A 14342-nucleotide genomic window follows, 5' to 3' on the forward strand; every position below is an offset into this window, starting at 1 on the left:
TCCTTTCAGCAACAGTTAAAGATTTCAGCAGAGCCATCCAAGGCAGAATGGTCAAAACATATAAGATTAGAAGGAAAAAAAGAAGAATATTATATAACATAGCACAATATTCTTTAGCCACATCTACATCTTTAACATTTTAAAGTACAAAACAGCTGGGATTTAAAGGCAATGAGATTTAATCAGCTACTTTAAATAAGATTAGAAGGAAAAAAAGAAGAATATTATATAACATAGCACAATATTCTTTAGCCACATCTACATCTTTAACATTTTAAAGTACAAAACAGCTGGGATTTAAAGGCAATGAGATTTAATCAGCTACTTTAACATGCACAATTGTATACCTTGCATGCCAGAGTCAAAACATCATCTACTCTATATTCTGGTTTGAGAGTTAGCATCAGTCCTTGGCCATCAGGAAAACGAACAAATGACTGGACATCCCAGGTATTTTCTGTTGCAGCATTTTCCGAAGGTGAGCAGTATGTATTCAGAAATTCATCTACTTTCTGCTGAAAATGGGGGAAATCACACATTTATTATGAAATATTAATTATATAACTGAGCTTTTCCTTTTTCTAAAGGAGTCTAGTGTCTACCAAAAATGTAACAACTGACACATTCTGATACTTCAGTCTCAGATTCCCCTATACCATCTCCAACATTTTGTCATGGCAGTCTTTTAGTAATACGTACTGAGCAAACTTTAAGCTTGAAAGATCCACTTTATATTTTATTATAATATAATTATAATACACACCATTCTTTCAGAGCAAAATCCACTCCTCTTACTATAAGCTTTCTATACTTCAGCCGTATGGTTTGGATGAAGTCATTTTGTTGCTCCTATTGTTAAGCAAGACTACGGGAGCAACACAATGCCCATCCCAAGCTACTTTCTGCCATACTTGTTTTATTACACTTTAAATCAGTTCTGAGAAAGCAGCAAACTTCTGGATCAGGATAAGTAGAATGGAAGAATAAATGCAGCTTTTTGCTAACAGCCATGTACCACCTCTTTGTTCCTGACTGGTTGCATTTACAACAGAGCTTCAGCTGGGGAAAGGATTATAGAACAAACAATCAACTGATTGCAGGATGATGTAGGATGAGATGCAGTGTACGCACACAACCTAAGGGGCTCCTTGGAACACAATCTATTGAATCGTAGAATACTGTTCTATTAATGCTGTCCTTCAAATTTAAAAAGTTGAACACTTCTCTTGGATGCAATGAAGAATGGATGCACAATGGATTCATCAATAATTAATTACCAAATGCAATACTTATCCTGTTATCTACTGCTATTTTGTTCACAACTACTGGGCCCTACTTTCATCACAAAGCTGCAAATTACTACACATGTGGATATCACCAGATGGGAAAAAAGAAATCATTATAGAGAGTACAGTTGGAAACAGAAGATAGAGAAGATCTATTCTGTCTGCAAAAACAAGATATGAATGGACTATAATACAAACCACAAAATGTACTAAAATCAGAATGAAGCTGAAGAAGAACACTAAAACAACTATAGTCCCAATATATGGTTTAAATACATTCCTGAAAAATGTAAAGATCATGTGAAAACAGATTTGCATTACTAAACTCAATCTACTGTGCACCAGAGAAACTGTAAGTTGAAAGCAGAGATGTTATCAGGGAAGAAAACAAATACACTATTCCTACACTAAAAGTAAAAAAAAGGCCAATGAAACTTTTAAATTTGCTCACATGGTATTGTTTTACTATTCTTATTCTAATTTCTGTTCCATGAGCATTGGAAGTATCAACTATTCCCTGCTACTGCAACTGTTGGGTGTATCTGAGTGTGGTATTGACCATTTCACCTTGGATGGTGACACTAGATTCGTACCAAAGTCTACTTTCCCACCAATATTGCTCTTTGTTTCTTTGACACATTCAAAGCTCCTCTCATATTAAGGTATATGTATCCATGACAGGGGATGCAACTAGATATTAAAAAATGAGGAATAACAAGATACATCTCTACTACAAGAGAAAGCAGTAAGAAAACAAGTCTTGTGCTTTAATGATTTTCTGTTGTTAAATTGTTATTTTTATTTAGTATTTGTTTATTTATTAGATTTATATACCGCCCATCTAGAATGTGTCTACTTTGGGCAGTTCTGAAAATTTTTCAAAAAGTATATTGATATAGTTCCGTTAAGTTTTAGTTGACATTTCTTAGAGATTTCTGGAAGAAATTTCACCAGTAGAGGGCACTATTGTTCAATGTCATCAAGATACAAAACTGCTAGGGAATTATGCTACATATTGTGTTGCATGTTTTGGTGGGACTATAGCTACCACTGGCTTTAGCAAACAAGACAAATTAGTCCTTGCAGCAAGCTGCACCAGACTTTAGAACACTAATTTCAAAGCACTGAAAATTCTTAGTCTCCAATTCCTAGAAGCCACACGTTCTTAATGATCAGGATATCTGGAAGATATTTGGGGCTCCACTTTTGGGAAACACAGTGCTTTATAATGTCGATCTGCCTTCATTCTATAACTGCAACATTAGCACCAGAGTTTCATTCATTATTATATATTCAAAATATTTATACCTCAGCTTTCTTCTCAGAGGGACTCAGTAAGGCTTCCAATAATGAAACAAACAATATAAAAACTGGAAGGAGGGAAGCAAATAAATAAGCAAGAAATAAACAAAAACAGCAGCCCATCTCCTAGGCAGCCATTTACTACGTTTTAGAGCAAGATGGTCCAAAGCTTGCTCTAAAAGCACTTTCTTTGTCTAGCATTCACATAGGAAGGGATCTTTGCAGACTGTTTCAGGTTCACTATGTCCAGGCACAAATAAAGAAAAATATTTATTTAAAAATTTTGATGGAAATACCATGACGCAAAAATAAAAATCACTGGATTGTGTTCAGGATACAGTTGCTACATCTATATTTTCCATCTTCAGATTTAAGGAGTAGGGTTTTTTCCCCTTCAGCCCTGTCTGCTCTATGAGTAATACCACAATACTTTATTCATTCGTTGCCACACAAAGTTCTGACAACACATTCAGTTTTCCAGAAACTTATGCCAGGACTGTAGACTGTGCTGTGTTATGCCATGGTGTTCCTTGAAGAGCACTTGGTTACTCCATGAGTTTTCCCTGTCTTTGTTTGTCACCATTTGTATATGAAACACCTCAGAAAACCTGCATGGAAGGTTTTAATGGGGTTGTACTTCACTGAACTCATCAGGAAGTCTTTTTTAACAGCTTGATTTTATTTTTCTTTAAAACTCACTTACAAAACAGGCTTGTTTCCAGCCTTGGTGGTTTTGCAAGTTATGATGAATCACTTCTTTTGAGTTGTTGGATGAGGCATTAAGAAATCCTCAGAAATTCTAGCAAAACTGCAGACAGTTGTTCAAGTGTTTTAAAAACAAACATAGATGAAGTGACCAATCCTATTGACTTAGCATATGCAGGCTTAGTTGATGAACCATGTTCCACAGAAGTAATAATTTGGCATCAAAATCCAGGCTTCTTATAAAATTAAAGATTTGTCCTAAAAAAAAAACCCACTGGACACTTATAAGCTAACATCCAGATAAAACTTTAAAATGCAGTTTTATCTATGTAGGAAAGGCATAACAGCAGAAAAGCACCACAGGAATTCCTTAGGAGCACCAACTTTTGCGTGGAGATACTTTAAAGAGCTATCACTTGAAATGTAAACCTATTCATCTTTTTATACAAAAAGTGCATGGTCATTCAAACAGATGAAAGTGCTATAAGTTTATATAAAAGGAACTACATTTTCCAAGTCATTTCACTCTTGGAGGAATTTTTAAAGTACACAATACTGAAGACACATATAAACATTTCTTTTAAGACCTAGTCTGACCCGGAAATAAACTTGGAATAAAATGAAAGCCCAGAGTCCTGACAACACATTCAGATGTTCCATGAAACACAATAACAGAGGAGTTCACTCATTAAAAACTTTTCATTCAAATACAGTGGTGCCTCGCTTAACGATTTTAATTGGTTCCAAAAAATTCATCGCTATGGGGAAACATCGCTAAGCGAAACACGTTTTCCCATAGAGATGCATTGAAAACCGGATAATCCGTTCCAATGGGAACGGATTACCGTCCTTAAGCGAAAATTGCCATAGGAAACATCGCTAAGCGAAACGCGGTTCCCCCATTGGAATGCAATGAAACCTTTTCAATGCATTTCAATGGGGGAGAAAATAAATCACCAAAAATTCAAAAAGAGTCAGAACGAAGCCAAATTTGGTTAACAAAGGGTTTATTAAGTGCACTAACAATTTCAAGCACTCTAAACCCTTTTTAAACAATTTAACACCTTTTAAAAATAGCGAAGATGGAGTTGTCAAAAACATCGCTAAGCGAAACAGGGGGACCTAAACTGTCATTGCTAAGCAAAGCAAGGTCCCGAACATCGCTATGCGAAATTTCCCCATTGGAAACATCGCTAAACGGAGTGCAAGATCACTCCAAAAACCTCATCGCTAAGCGAATACATCGTTAAATGAGGCAATCACTAACCGAGGCACCACTGTAGTCCTTTGTTTTTATGCAGCATGACTACTGTTATGGTCTTCTACATAAGGTGGATCAAGTTGTTGTGAAAAATAGCTGACCATATACAACCGATTCTTTGATGGAAAGTGTAATGGGTGATGTATACTGTGTAGCTCACATTCCACAGTCATCTGAAACAAACTCAGCTGTTCTTTGACAGTAAACATATCGTAGACTAGACCAGTGGAGGCAAACCTTTTTCGGCTCAGTGCCCAAAATGAGGGGGTGGGGAAGAAACCAGTGGCTGCCATGCCGCTCGGAAGACCAGAACCGGAACAGGAAGTGGCAGTTTCAGGGGGAATCATGGGGACAGACAGGAAATTAAAGAGGGAATCATGGGGATAGACAGAAAGTTAAAGGACCCAGAACAGGAAGAGAAAGGGGGACTCCCAGCTGCAGCCATTTCAAAAGGTTTGTCCACATGCCAGAAGAAAGGGCTTTGCATGCCAGCTGTGGCACGCGTGCCATCGGTTCACCATCACTGGACTAGACATTTGAAAACTATTAAGATATATAATGTTGTATCTGATCTCTCCTTCCAAGGTTGTAGCCTAATCTAGGACAGAAAGCACTGTACAGATTGGAAAGCAATATTTAACAGCATCCATGGAACAGGAAAATGGAACAATAGTGTGCAATTGCAAGAAATAATAAAAACAGAAAAGATGTAAGGCTCCCATGTAGAAAACTCCCAGGGTGTGTAAGAGAAAGACAGAGTAATGTTTTTCTTTCTCTGGAGACAGGTCAAATAAGGACTTTCCTTCAGCGTGATTGATTTTCATATCATTTGTCATGAATTAAAAAAAACATTAAGTAACTATCATCATGCTATACTAAAAGTTAGTTTACCTCTGTAGAATCACTGGAACTCTGAGGTAGATGTGTTCCCATAAATCCACGCCCTCCAGCTGAATCAAAAATCTAATTTAAAAAATAGAGATTAATATACAGTAAATGGTTTCAAAGAACAACTGCTTCACATGCAAAAGAAGAGAAAAGTTAATGAGGTACAGTATGTAAGCCTACACAACGGTAAAAATCTGACCACTTATCATGTTCAGTGCAGATATCCCAGGTGCCTATGCAGAAAAAGTAGCATGGGAGCCTCCCACGTTCATGGTTTCGCAAAGGGATTCCAATCTTCTTGAATTTCCCACACCCCAAAAATCATCCTGTGTAATAACACCACACTATCAAAGAACTATCCTGACAGCAGACTTCAGCATCCTCACAAGCCCTCAATGGGGATGGCACAATTATGTTGTGAGTGGAGGGAGTCCAGCTCTCCCACTGGTCACCTCCCAGGCAAGATAACTCTGAGAAGACAATGAACAGTAATCAACTTCTTAAAGACTTTCTGCTAAAGAGCTCCCAGGTGCCAAAATTCTCCCTGAGGGGGCAACCATACCACAAGAAAAATGCAACTAGATCCACTGTGAAGTCATACTCAGCAAGTCAGGTTTCCCTGGGTTAACCAGACTGGAGTCTGCAGAGAGAGGTGAGCAAATCAGACTTCTTTGCGAAGTATTAACAGTTTGAATCCTCTTCTCCCCAGACCTGGTGCCTGGGTATGCTTGTTTTCCTCTTCCCTTTCCATTCTGTTCCATTTTTTTCTTTTTCTTTTAAAAGCTTGCTGTCCAAGCACTAGGACAGCTAGGTGACCAAAGGGCAGTGGAGAGGAAAGGAACTGGCAGAAAGCCAATAGGAAATTTTCAGTCAGTCTTGTTTCCAGATTGAGGTAGCTGCATTCTGGTTGTTTAGATATGTAGGATGCACGGTCAAAGCAGATCTACCTTAAAACTTCCTCTTCTTCCTCTGTTGATTCCTTTTTTACACACACACACACACACACACACACACACACACACACACACACACACACACACACACACACACACACACACACACACACACACACACACACACGGTAATCTATTTTATTTAAATCTAGATTAGCAAACTTTTCTTAAGAAGCAGAAGAAGAAGAAATTAAGGAAGAAATGGAAATGGAATGAAAGATGAAAGCAGACCCAGACACCAGGTGTTGGGAGAAGAGGATTAATTAACAGCAGCCAGTTTCCCTGCTCTTCTGCCTCTCTCACTGCTGCTGCAGCTAACTAGAATGGGTTTTAAATACAACAGCTATAGCCCCCTCCATAACAACTCAAGTAATTACACTGTCTGAACCAATGTGAATGCATTCAATGCCAAAAAAGTAGATGTACCAATGGCAGAGAGAAAAAACTCTGGATTGCAGGGGGATTCCTCCAGGGTGATTCACATTGATATTGACATCATATAGTCAGTGGAAAATAATGTACATCTGACTTCTCCAGTTCCAGCATATTTCCTGTATTATTTTTCAATGTAATTGTACATTTGTTCAGGTTTTATCTTTACAGCTGAGAAAAGCAAAGGGAGTTAAAATGTGTCCCTTTGGTGTACTGGCCTCCCAATTGTTATCTCCCTGATAGCTGCATTCAGAGTAAATCGGTGGATTATATATTCTCTCCTATCTTCCAACATAAACCATTTTAACCATTTTTCAATCTGCCTTGTGTCACTTAATTAAGAAAAAAGGAGGCTATTAAACAGATAAATAAATAAACCTACCTTTCTAGCTGTTAGCTGTGGCTGGCACTAAACAAATGCAATAATAGGCAATATCTTAACCAAGGAAGCAAACTGATGGAGTGGTGAGCACATATTGATGAAGCAATTTCTTCTTGGGACAAGTGTTCATAAGTATTTTACTCTACTCATGCACCACTGCTGTCACTTTTTCCATATGTATCAATAGATAACAAAGGAGCATTTGATAAAGGAGACTACCCAGAAATGATAACAGAACTGCTCTGTTTCCTGATATGCCTCCGATTAATGTTCTGCATCTTACTAAACATCTTCAAGATATGAAACTGCATTTATGTGGCCCTAACTGATGCTTAACCCTCGTGACTTTTCCATACACTTCACACTTGATCTGTCTGAGATGTTTTCTCACATTACCCTTTGCTAACCATAGTCTTACACATTCAAGCCCTTTCAAAATGAACAAAGAGGCACCTCCCTGCAACTGAGCAAGAAGGAAGGAGTCTTGTCCACATTAAGGACATAAAGTATAGCAGCAGGATGCCAGCCATTATATGAAGTTTCTTGCTCCTTTATGAATTATAATTTAACCCCACATATAATAGGGAACTAATGGAGGCTACTACTTCCCTCTGATCTTCTTATATTTGTTTTCCCTATTAAACATGAGACCCATCTATGCGCATGTGAAAAAACAACAATTTTACAATCTCATTTATAGTTAAAGGAAGAAAAAATAACAAGAGACTTTTTCTTTCTATATTCCATTACATTCTGGGGCCTAACAGGAGACAACCAATGTCTCATCACAGAATTCCTATGGATAGGAAAGTTTCTATTTGTTTCTACTTTTCTATACATTTTCCCTTTATTTCCTGTTAAATGACCCATCTGTTAAGCAGGGGTGCCAGGACAACAGCATCTCTCTCTTTAAAATTTTCAAACAAGAAACAAAGGACAGGTTCATATGCTGTCATAGAGGGAAGGCAACCAATGTTTGATTGTGGAAACAGACACAAGAGAAACCTGGGTAAATTGGCCGAGAATCTAGACAAAGCCTTGTTAATCAGATATAATACAGCAACCTGGAGCCATGGGAAGAAGAAAAGAAAAAAAAAAGAATCCTTTTCCAGCAACTGACCACTAGCGACAGTGGTTGCTCCCACTCCTGCTATGGCTTCCATCTCAAACTGCTTAACTTACATCACACATGATATGTGGAGTATTTTCTCAAGCTATAAACAGCTTCTGAGGCTTATGGAAAGCTCACCACCAGCTCAAGTGGAGTTTTTCACAGGCCCACTGCTAATATACTGCCAGGACTTATGCAACAAGAAGGCTTACACACAAAACCTAAACATCTTTCTCTTCCATTGACACTTGCCCTGAGATTTTTCTTCCCACCCAAAGACCTGAAGAAAGACAGAAACTGAGATTCCGGGTTGCACTGTATGGAAATGCCACTTTCTTGAAAATAGTTGAAAGGATCCAATTTTGCATAGGTATTAACATTAATGGAGAACCCACAAGCTTATATTTTCTTTCTAACTGAAGAGGAAGTTGGTGTAGTTCAAATGATCACCCGCAAACATTTATATTTACCAACCTGGTCACTTGAGCATAACATAACCAGTCTTGTTCTTTTTCTTATAGAAAGCCTTGGCTGTTACAACATACAAATCTAGTGCTGTGCTTGATCTTCCTCCACATATTACTGCTACTATGGAGTAGTCATAACTCAGCAATAGGAACCTGCATTTAAAGGCTCAGGGCTCTTCCTCTGAATGTGTAGTTTGATTTTTGCAGAGTTGACATATCACTACATCCCACCTTCAGAGTGGGAACAGCTACACAAACCTGCCAATGTCATTTGCTGTGGCTTCACAGGTGGTGGGCAGTGACTGCCTGCTGGGCTCCATAGACATCTATTGGTTGTAACCAGCTAGAGTCCTGAACCATATGTTTTTCACATTGCAGATCAAGAACCAGCTAATTTTACAGCAATTTCTGAAACTTAGCAGGATGAATTAGCTGAGAAATACCTGTGTAATGGAAGGCCTTTTCTCCTTTGTTTTTCTTGCAAGAGTGTCCAGTCCTTTAAGAGAGGAAAATAAACCCTTCTTGCTTTGCACCCTTTGTGACAATGAGAATGTCCGCTTCCTAAGAGTCGCCTCATCCCTGGAGCAGATCTGTGCGAGAGAAAATGAAAAGGCATTTAGTAATTGGCATTACACTGTACATTTTTCTGTTTTATATTAAGCTGAATTACAGCCCTTATGAATACAGCAATCACATTTCAAGCTCACTGAATGTTGTTCTCATTCGACTGAATATTTTAAAGGGATTTTACATATCTACATTGTCTGCAAGTGAAGTTGCATTGTCTCTTCATTTCATATTTTCAACAAAACCTAACTCATAACTGTTTTATTAGAGCAGCCTTCACCAAACGGGTGCCATCCAGATGTTTTAGACTTTAACACATCAGGCCTAGCTAGTATGGCCAAAATGATTACTGATGCTAGGCTTTTATAGCAAGAAACATCGAGAGTCCAATAGGCAAGGGAAACCAGCTTTAGAGACCCAAATGGAAGACAAGGGCAAATACAATATTTATGTGCTAGTAAGAACCTCATTCTTATCAGGAACCATTTCAAATATACACATTTCCTACATAGTAAAAATCTATAGCTGCAAAGTGAATCTGCCTGTTGGTGTTACTGAACATTTTTTAAGCTAATAGTAAACACTGTTTTTACAGGGGTGGGAGAAGGACTGGGCCTCTTCACTTTCCACAAATCAAACACCCTTTTATACAATACTGATAAGATAGGTAAAGGTTCCCCTTGACATTTTCTTTTAGTCCAGTCATGTCTGACTCTAGGGGGCGGTGCTCATTCCGTTTTTCAAGTCATAGAGCCAGTGCTTGTCCGAAGACAGTTTCCATTGTCACGAGGCCAGCATGACTAGGGAACACCGTTTTACCTTCCCACCGAGATGGTACCTATTTATCTACTCGCATTTGCATGCTTTCGAACTGCTAATTTACCAATGCATGAAAAGATGAGACTGAGAAGATTCCAAGCCTTCCTAGAGCCATCTTTGAAGGACGACTCGCAGCAGCCAGAAGACTCTTGGGATTGGGTAACTCTCCACCTTGTAGACTGGCAAGATAACAGCGCACCCTGAAGAGATCCATGTTGAATTTCTCCAGATTCTGTTCCCACTGCTGGATCTGTTTACATATACAGATGACAATTAGAAGAAAAATTAATGAGGTTGTGCCAGGAAGGGGGGGGGGAAGCGTAAACTTTGCAACTTTGTCATATTATTTTCATCTCAAAGACGAACGTCAAAATAGATTTGAATTAGAAGACAGCAATACATAAGGTTGAACACTTTGCCATCATTTCTACAAGTCTCTTTTCCCAAACCTCAGCCTTAAAAATTGAATCTGGTATGAACATGGTAGCCACTGGAAAGCTTTCTGTGTAACAACCGGAATAGCACAGAGACTTTCAGTTGCTATGGGCCTAGTATTATCACTATATTTTGAAGTTTCTATGCAGAAATTCTAATCTCAGTTACAATGTGAGCACACTGGACCAATCCTTTTAAAGTCATTAAAATAAATACATTACAATGTATTTCATTCAATGATCATGTTTTTATTTAAATGGATATTTACTGTTTGGGAGCTTGCAGCTCCATCTCTGGCTGTTTTAAATAAGGTTATTTGTTAATTAAAATTATATCCCACCTTTCTTGCAAATAATTTCTATTTCAAAGACACTAGCCCCAAGTCTCAAGTTCAAACCTGCATGTGAAATTTACTATCTCACCATTTCCTGGTGCTTCTGGGCCTTTCCTGTCTCCTAGTAATAAAGCAACAGCGGCAGAAGAAGTGGCTGCAGGCAGTGGAGAGCATTTTCTTGTCAGACTCTAGATTTAAAACTAAAGAACCTCATATTTGCTTACTTTTTCGATATAATTTTACTGTTCTTTAAGTTTAGTGTTTTATTGAAGTGATTAGAATGTTTCATACTTTTGAACCATACATTATTGAGAAACGTACAGGAAGACCTCTTCTTGATAAATTCTTCACTGCCAAAATCCAGTTGAAAAATTAATAAGAGCACCAGTGTTAAATCCATCACCATAAATTTCACTAGGAAATTGACATTAGTTAAGAAGTCACTGTTCACATTTCTTGTTCAGTGCCAAGTTATCCCACTAGTGTGTGACATGAAATACAACAACCAACTTCTTAACTACAGAAACTTAGGGCCCCACAGGAATCATTTGTCCTTTAAAATGCCCTGCAATTATATAAGGTAAGCTTGTCAACTACATTTTGAACACTATAAAGAACTCTGTATTTCCAGCTCCCACATCTGAGATCCAATCCATATTCCACCCATACAGGTGATTCATCAAGTACTGGGGGTTGTTTGTCCTTGTTTTACAATGCTTGATGAAGTGTATACCTTACTTTCATTCAAATCCAAGCAGCTCAAATGTAAGGATTTCTGAAAGCTAAGGTTTGGTGCATGATTCACCCTGCTTTCTAGAGGACAGGCCCTGCAGAAGACAGGGTAGGTTCAATTTAAGTCAAATTGATTTAAATCACAATTTTAATAAAATCAATTTAAATCACAATTTAAATTAAAAAAACCAATCTTGACAATTTAAATAAAAATCATTTTAAAATTTTAAATTATGATTTAAATCATTTTTAAAAGAAAATCATTGATTTTTATCCACCCCAACAGAAGAACAAGTGGTTATTTGAAGGGTAGGTATGCAGGGACCTTCTTTTGTTCTTATAAGGAATGGTTTCCTGTTTAAACATCCTTAAATGTATTTCCTCCTCAATGGTCTGGCTCATATATTGGGCCAGGCTACTCTACTTCTGGGCTGGAAGATAAGATGGTTGACTTGAAAAGCAAATCTTAATATGGGTGCAACCAGATGGTCATTTAGCCCCCTGTTTGGACTGCTATGGGGAATTGGTTATTTCACTCTTTTTGGCAGCAATTACACAATGTAATTGCCAGAGCAAACTAAATCATCCACAGAATATTTCTACCCACACCTTCCAGGCTTAATTTCATTCATATCCAAGCAGCTCTAATGTAAGGATTTCTGGGGCTTTTTTTTTTTTTTTTTTTTTTTTTTTTTGGTGAGAGTAAGATTGCTCTGGTTTGGTCCATTTCCAGTATATGTGGTTTCTGGAAATATACCAAAAGTGAGCCTTCTTCTAATTTTTCAGTATTGTGAAGTGGTTTAAGAAGAAACCTTCCTGTTAGAGCAGTACAACAGTGGAACCAGTTACCTCAGGAATTGATGAGTGCTCCAACTCTGGAGGCATTCAAGAAAAACTTAGATAATCACCTGGAAGGTATGCTTTGATTGTATTCCCGCATTGAACAGGGGGTTGGACTTGATGGCCTTGTAGGCCCCTTCCAACTTCACTTTTCTATGATAGGCAACAGAAATATCTTTATTTTCAGACGAGATCCATATGAACTTTTATTGTCTACTTTTATTTTCAAATGGTTAACAAACTATGTGGTATGAATGAGAATATCTATGGAGGAATACAAATATGCAAAATAATCAACTTTTTAATACCTGGTTCTCAATTGCTTTCCTGTTTTTAGGATCACTAACAACGGAGAGTTGCAGCTCAGCCATCTTTTTCATCTTGCTGTCCATGTCAATCTTCTGGATAAGGCTTTTGGTCTGATTTTTCAGCAACCTTATTGTATCCTCTTTCCCAAGTTTTTTTGCAAAGAGAGAAGCAGAAGCTGAGTGTATTGCTGTAACCCAGTTTTCAAGGTCAGTTTGGCTTGTAGCCTAAAAAAGGAGAAAGGAAGCAAAACATAACATGATAACAAAATGCAAAAAATAAAGTCTAGCTGTTTCCAAAACCAGTGTTGCAGAAGGAAAACTGTGTGGAGTCAGCTTAAATGTGGGGTCCCTCCTCACCCCATGATACTTAACATGGAACTTCCCCCCCCCAAGCCTCCAAATAATAAAAGGTTTCTGCTATACTGACTTCCCGTTGAATAGCTGGTATCTGTAATTACTAGTAATGCTTATTTTATCTCAAGAGAAAGAACTCTGCACAAAAGATGAAAATCATCACATGATATTTGGCTTCAGGGATGGCAATTACATAACCTATCATTAGTTTAATTTTAAAGAAGCATACAGAATGGAAACTACTTCTGAAAGTAATTGCAATGGGGGAAAGTTAGCTGACCATTCCACTGCCTAGTCAAAAAGAGTTTGTGTGCATGCCCTAATTTCTCTGTACACAAGGTCGTTCCATAATGAACTGAGGGCCTCTTCAACCAATGGATTGGACCTACACAGGACCAAGTTTTCATTTTGTTACTATTACTGTAGCTCTGTGTTAACAAAGCTACAGTACATATTGGACTTGGAAAGACAGCTATGATGGAACTGCAAGGTACCTTGAAACATAACGATGTCTTGCTGGACACCAAGCCCAAGATCATCCAAATTATGATATTCATTTTCTACTATGTATAGGTGTGAAAGCTGAGCAGTGAAGTCAACGTACAGAAAAAAATATAGATGTCTTTGAAATGTAGTGTTGGAGGAGAGTTTTACAGATACCACAGAGTGGAGAAAGACAAATAGATGTGTTTCACATAAAATCAGTCCTGATCTCTAGAAGCTAAGATAACTAAACTGAAATTATTTCAGACATATCATGGAAAGATAAGACTACTGGGGAAAACAACAATACTAGGGAAAGTGGAAGGCAGCAAGAAAAAAAGAGAAAGACTGGGAATGAGATGGATTAATTCAATAAAGAAAACCATGGTATTTGGTTTGTAAGTCCCGAGTGACACTGTTAATGACAGAAACTTTCAGAATACATTAATTCATAGGACGTCATGACCTCAGGAGAGAAGCCCTTCATGGATGACAAGCCCAACAAACTTGATACTTCAGAGCCTGATAGGATGAAAGGTATGCCTTGCAAACCCCAAGCCTTCCAGAGTCATGGACCTGAGCCTGTGGAAGGGGAGTTCAGGGCTGAGTTCTAGAAGAAGGAGGGACCACCACTCAGTCCGTGGGACTGTATAAGGCTAAAGGCATGAGCCCAGTGTGAAGTC

General features: G+C 38.0%; 1 protein-coding gene across 2 annotated transcripts in view; it reads right to left on the minus strand.

Moving 5' to 3' along the window:
- The window catches only part of TIAM2 (TIAM Rac1 associated GEF 2), a 106036-nt gene that overhangs the window by 71416 nt on the left and 20278 nt on the right, over positions 1-14342 (minus strand). Inside the window, exons 4-8 of one of the 2 annotated variants that reach the window (XM_078383226.1) lie at positions 12823-13047; positions 10238-10423; positions 9231-9377; positions 5446-5517; positions 348-512 (exon numbers count right to left, since the gene is read on the minus strand). In XM_078383226.1, coding sequence (XP_078239352.1) covers positions 348-512; positions 5446-5517; positions 9231-9377; positions 10238-10423; positions 12823-13047 — 795 coding nt within the window. Of the gene's footprint in view, positions 1-347; positions 516-5445; positions 5518-9230; positions 9378-10237; positions 10424-12822; positions 13048-14342 lie in introns of both variants that reach the window. The other variant, XM_020801235.3, reaches the window with a different exon arrangement.

This window comes from Pogona vitticeps, chromosome 1 (genome assembly GCF_051106095.1).
Source record: "Pogona vitticeps strain Pit_001003342236 chromosome 1, PviZW2.1, whole genome shotgun sequence".
Lineage (NCBI taxonomy): Eukaryota > Metazoa > Chordata > Lepidosauria > Squamata > Agamidae > Pogona > Pogona vitticeps.